At 47.1% G+C, this 6,307-nt stretch overlaps 1 protein-coding gene across 1 annotated transcript in view; it reads left to right on the top strand.

Moving 5' to 3' along the window:
- Positions 1-5,242, top strand: part of tgfbr2l (transforming growth factor beta receptor-like) — a 13,341-nt gene extending 8,099 nt beyond the window's left edge. The window contains exons 3-8 of the mRNA XM_068736560.1: positions 1,273-1,484; positions 1,623-2,380; positions 2,610-2,747; positions 2,851-2,992; positions 3,533-3,660; positions 3,738-5,242. Coding sequence (XP_068592661.1) covers positions 1,273-1,484; positions 1,623-2,380; positions 2,610-2,747; positions 2,851-2,992; positions 3,533-3,660; positions 3,738-4,064 — 1,705 coding nt within the window. The 3' untranslated portion in view covers positions 4,065-5,242. The remainder of the gene's footprint in view (positions 1-1,272; positions 1,485-1,622; positions 2,381-2,609; positions 2,748-2,850; positions 2,993-3,532; positions 3,661-3,737) is intronic.
- Positions 5,243-6,307: the final 1,065 nt, after the last annotated feature.

Here is a 6,307-nt window from a genome sequence, read left to right as displayed (position 1 = left end):
CTTTACTGTTTCTGTTGTTTACTGTTACTCTTCTTTACTGTTTCTGTTGTTTACTGTTGTTTACTGTTGTGCACCAATCACAGAGCCAAAGTGTGCGTACGTATTGAAGCGTTCATGAACGTTTTGTTTGGTTGTGTTGTGTTTCTACTTCTACAACTTCTGCTCGTTGTATTTAATGCTGATTCAACCTTTTTACTTTCACTTTTACAACTTCACAGTTTACCTGCATTACATCTTTCACTATTTCACCTCACTAGGTGATCTTATCAAGCTAACTATTCTATCTGCTAACCAGCCGCTTCATATCTCTATGAGTGACATCTGACCCAAGCAAACGAGTGTATTTCCTAAAATATCAGAGTGTTCCTCTAATGAACGGAGCTCAGACAAACCTAAACACTCAGAGATCAGCTGAGGGTTCAAACTAAAGTTCAGATTAAAAACCACGGAGCTGTTTTAAGCACAACGCTCTCCTGTACTCTAGTATTTATGATTTGATTACTCAGCTGATGATTTAGTGCTTCAATCTGTTTAATAAAGAGAGAAAAACAAAATGTCCTGAAGCCTTTAGTGTGCCATAAATATGCTGGAGTAACAAAGTGCACTCGTTGTGTTCCCCTGAGCCAGCAGAGTCCAGTAGAGTCCAGCTGAGCTGCTTCAATATGTTGTTGATCAGCATTATGAAACATGCAGGATTTCTTTTGAGATGTGATTTCTGGAGGTTGTTCTCCGTGTGAGAGCGAGCATGCCGGCCCGTTCACACTCTTCACTTTCCACACCGCTGGAAAAAGTTTCTGCTGATTCGGGCTTTTGTTTGGATAACTTGGCCGGGATCCCCCTCGCTGCACCCCTCTCATTTCCTGTTCACGTCAGCCGGCCTCCCAGATATAGCTGCAGGAAGAGAGAGATAAGAGAAGAAGAAATCGCTGCTGTATGCAGGTCAAAGAGGAGCTGTTTGAACTCCTCACATGTCAGACCTGACGGACATCCAGCTCGCTGGTTCCATGTCTGACTCGCTCACTTTTACTCAATGCTGTGAGATTAACGTAAACCTGAGAGACTCATGAAATAATGCAATGAACAATGAATACGTCGATGAAGCTCATGTCGTGGTCGTTGCTGGTAGTTAGATGTAAAATTACTTCATCAAACGATGAAGATTGATTTAGTCACTTGAAAAACACTTCAACACTAATTATGTCTGAAATCTGTGAAACATTTTGTGTTATTTCTATCTCAAAGTCCGTGATGCATGTTCCCGTTGTCTCTCAGGAGGAAGAACAACGACACCATGACGGTGCACACCATGTGTCATAACCCCACCCTGCCTCTAGAGGGCGTAGATCCCGGCCTGCTGCTGAACTTCACCTCCACTCAGTGTCACATGGTCCCACAGCCGGCAGACGACGGAGACATGATGGTTTGTGGATGTGACGGAGAGCAAGAGTGTAACGACAAACTCATCTTCGACAAGGGAGCCAACGGTGAACACATGAGGGAGGGAGGGAGGAGGGAGAAGGGATGATGGAGGGATGAGTTATTGAATCAATGGATGATGGATGGATGATGGATGGGCGGATAGAAGGATGAGTATATATATTTCTTCTCCTCTGCTACTGCAGGATTCTCTAAGCTGCAGAGTAAGGACGTGATCCCGGTGGTCGTGGTTAGTTTGGTGCCTCCTATCCTGGTTGCCATAGTTGCCACGGCAGCCTTCTACTTCTACCGGACTCACCGTACAGATAAACCAGGTCCTCCTGCTCGCCCGGCCTGGCCCACCAAACACAGCCCAGAGCGCTACCAGGCGTTCGACCTGCACTGTGGGGGTCTGGGGGCTCGGGGTGAAGGCGGAGGAGGAGGTGGTTTGATCGGTCCTGGAGCTGAGAGGGCGGAGTCTAATGGCAAGGTGCTGTCTCTCAACGATGACATCATCAGTGATATGACGGACTGGCATTGCCGGCTGAATGAACCGCTGCCGATCAAGCTGGAGGTGCTGGTGGGGAAGGGGCGTTTTGCTGAAGTGTGGAGGGCGTGCCTGCTGCAGGGCGAGAAGGGCGGAGTTAGCAGATATGAAACGGTGGCGGTGAAGGTGTTTCCAGCGGTGGAGTACGCCTCGTGGAGAAACGAGTGCTCCATCTTCTCCGACCCCAAGCTGGAGCACGACAACGTGGTTCGATTCCTCGCCGCCGAAGGGAGGGGCCTGCCCGGCCACGCCCTCAGGAAGTACTGGCTGGTTTTGGCCTATCACAGCCTCGGGAACCTGCAGGACTTCCTCACAGCGAACACACTGAGCTGGGAGGAGCTTGTCGCCATGGCTGCCAGCATTGCCAGAGGGTTAGCTCATCTGCATAGCGACACGACACCCAGTGGGATACCAAAGGTGAGTTACCTTCCATATAACTTCTTCATGTTAACTAAACTAAACTAAGATCAATAAAGATCCGCCCATCTGCAACCGTGGTCTGTTTGACTCTAAATGGACCGTAATGTACTAAACATCATGCTGTATTGAAGAAGACTTGAAACTAGAACAGAGAATGCTGTATTAACACTTGAAACAGACATGAAGAAGTTGCCGCTGGGCTGCTGTTTTGTTTGTGTTGCCGTAGGTGCCGGTGGCCCATCGGGACCTGAAGAGCAGTAACATTGTGGTGAAGAGCAGGAAGGAATGCGCCCTGTGTGACTTTGGTCTAGCCTTGAGACTGGACCTCTCCCTCACCGTCGACGACTACGCCAACAGTGGACAGGTAAACCGTATGAGTTTAGTTGTTAAGCAGCGGTTAAATACGTCATGAAGCAGAACTCTGATGCTTTGGTCGTCATTTGAATGGACTATCTGATGTCATCCAGGTGGGGACAGCTCGCTACATGGCTCCTGAGGTACTTGAGTCCAGAGTGAACCTGGAGGACCTTGAGGCCTTTAAACAGATGGATGTTTACTCCATGGCTCTGGTCCACTGGGAGATGGCCTCCCGCTGCCATGCCATCGGAGGTAGGTACTCTGTTCTCTACCTGTTCAGGTACTCTGTTCTCTACCTGTTCAGGTACTCTGTTCTGTACCTGTTCAGGTACTCTGTTCTCTACCTGTTCAGGTACTCTGTTCACTACCTGTTCAGGTACTCTGTTCACTACCTGTTCAGGTACTCTGTTCTGTACCTGTTCAGGTACTCTGTTCTCCACCTGTTCAGGTACTCTGTTCTGTACCTGTTCAGGTACTCTGTTCTGTACCTGTTCAGGTACTCTGTTCACTACCTGTTCAGGTACTCTGTTCTCCACCTGTTCAGGTACTCTGTTCTGTACCTGTTCAGGTACTCTGTTCTGTACCTGTTCAGGTACTCTGTTCTCTACCTGTTCAGGTACTCTGTTCTGTACCTGTTCAGGTACTCTGTTCTCTTCCTGTTCAGGTACTCTGTTCTCTACCTGTCCAGGTACTCTGTTCTCTACCTGTCCAGGTACTCTGTTTTATACCTGTTCAGGTACTTGAACACATCCTGTGACCGTAATGTGTGAGTACCTGTGTGTGTCGGTGCAGAAGTGAAGAGCTACGAGCCGGCGTTTGGCTCTCAGGTGTGTGAGCAGCCTTGTGTGGACAGCATGAGAGACCTGGTGCTGAGGGACCGAGGACGGCCGGACATCCCATCAGCGTGGACGCAGCATCAGGTCAGAGTTCAGTCTCTGAAGGGACCATGTTTGTTTGTGATGTCCTGCTCTCTGACTTGCCGTCCTCTGTCCTCCAGGGGATGGGGGTCTTCTGCTCCACCGTCACTGAGTGCTGGGATCACGACCCTGAAGCCCGACTGACGGCTCACTGCGTGGTGGAGCGCTTTAATGTGCTGCAGCAGGAACAGGAGGAACAGGAGGAACAGGAGGAGGAGGAACCGAGGCGAGACGAAGACAGAGAGGAAGACGGAGACAGAGAAAAGGACTCAGAGACACCAGATAATACCCAGAGTCCCTCTCAGTCTTCCTCCCCTACCCCTCTCCAGACTCCCCAGCCAGACTCAAAGACAGGTGGCTCCGAGGTTTCCCATGATTCCCTGCTCCACACTAGCTCTGCGGTGTGAGCGGTGGACCTTCCCACGCTATGAGCCCTCTGTCCTCCTGTTGCTGGCTGCCTTTACACTGTGATCTGTTGTTTTAACCCCAGCTGTTACTGCAGCAGCTGATAGTGAAGAGACTGATACGTGGCTAAAAATGTCCTTAATCAACAACAGGAAGGCTAATGCGAACAGGTAATAAGAACAGGAAGGCTAATGCTAACAGGTAATAGGAACAGGAAGGCTAATGCTAACAGATGATGGGAAGAGGAAGGCTAATGCTAACAGGTAATAGGAACAGAAAGGCTAATGCTAACAGGTAATAAGAACAGGAAGGCTAATGCTAACAGGTAATAGGAACAGGAAGGCTAATGCTAACAGGTGATGGGAAGAGGAAGGCTAATGCTAACAGGTGATGGGAAGAGGAAGGCTAATGCTAACAGGTGATGGGAAGAGGAAGGCTAATGCTAACAGGTGATGGGAAGAGGAAGGCTAATGCTAACAGGTAATGGGAACAGGAAGGCTAATGCTAACAGGTAATAGGAACAGGAAGGCTAATGCTAACAGGTGATGGGAAGAGGAAGGCTAATGCTAACAGGTAATAGGAACAGGAAGGCTAATGCTAACAGGTAATAGGAACAGGAAGGCTAATGCTAACAGGTGATGGGAAGAGGAAGGCTAATGCTAACAGGTAATAGGAACAGGAAGGCTAATGCTAACAGGTAATAGGAACAGGAAGGCTAATGCTAACAGGTAATAGGAACAGGAAGGCTAATGCTAACAGGTGATCAACAGGTGATGTCAGTCACAGTTCTGCTGGCAGAGATACAGACTGTTGAGTTGTCTGAACGTGTTTCATGTTGTAGGAGCTGGTCTCCGTTGTGTTATTATTATTGTTATTATTATTATTATTATTATTATATTCTTTAATACTGTGATTATCTTCTCTATTATCTACTCGTATGAATAAACAGGAGAGACTTCTCTACTTCTCTTCCTCTACTTGTGTCTGGTTCAAAAACACAAATGATATAAATAAATCTCCCCATGTACTTTAATACATAATAATGTATACACATTATTAATATGAACACTGAAGGATCCAGAGAGTAAAATTACATAAATACATAAAACCACTAAAGGAAAGAACCGCAGCATCTCTAAAGTGTGTAGTTTGTTTTGTAATAAAGTTTTTATGTCATTGATTTATGATGGTTGATTCTGTCTCTAAGTGCTTTATTATTATTAGTATGAATAATAATAATAATAGTAATAATAACGATAATAAGTTGTTATTGTAGAGCAGATTCCTGCTCTACAACATCAGGAGGATTCTCCTCTTCCTCACTGACGAGACGGTTCAGGTTCTCATCCAGGCTCTCGTCATCTCCCACCTGGACTACTGCAACTCTCTACTCGCCGGAGCCCCGGCGTCGGCCATCAGACCTCTGGAGCTTGTCCAGAAAGCCGCAGCTCGCCTGGTGTTCAATCGCCCCAAGTTCTCCCACACAACTTCCTTTCTCCGTTCTCTACACTGGCTCCCTGTAAGAGCTCATCCAGTTTAAGACTCTGGTGCTAGAATACAGGGCAGTGAAAGGAACAGCTCCTTCCTATCTCCAGACCACGGTCAAGCCTCACACCCCCGCCCGACCACTTCTCTCTGCTGCCTCGGGGCGATCGGTCGCCCCGTCGCTCAGAGGTCCTGGCGGCCGATCGACCCGGTCACGTCTGTTTCCTGTCCTGGCCCCACAGTGGTGGAATGAACTTCCCACTGACGTCAGGACAGCGGAGTCGCTGCCCATCTTTCATCAGGCTGAAGACCCACCTCTTCAGGAAGTGCTACCCTGAGCCTTCCACTCAGCACTTATTGTATTCATACTAGCTTGTTTCACTTATTGTATTGGTATTACTTATAGCACTAACTGTTTCTCTTGTTTCTGTACTTTGGCTCTGAGTTATGCTCTGCTTCAGGCTCTTAGATGCTTGTTTAAAGGAAATGTACTTATGACTTCTGGTGACTAGTAGTTCTTTTGATTACCAATGTTGATGCACTTATTGTAAGTCGCTTTGGATAAAAGCGTCTGATAAATGACTGTAATGTAATGTAATGTAATGTATAAACGTTAAAGTATTGTTTCTTGTCAGATTCAGTGAATAAACAGTGAAGAGATGTAAACATCAGATCTGGAATATTAAGAGATTTAATTACAAATTCAGTAAAAGTACTGATACTACAGGGTACAAATACGTTGTTACAGGTAAAAGTACTG

This window comes from Cebidichthys violaceus, unplaced genomic scaffold (genome assembly GCF_023349555.1).
Source record: "Cebidichthys violaceus isolate CVI_PGR_0920_01 unplaced genomic scaffold, fCebVio1.0.p SCAF_11, whole genome shotgun sequence".
Lineage (NCBI taxonomy): Eukaryota > Metazoa > Chordata > Actinopteri > Perciformes > Stichaeidae > Cebidichthys > Cebidichthys violaceus.
This window is presented reverse-complemented; position numbering and strand designations above follow the sequence as displayed.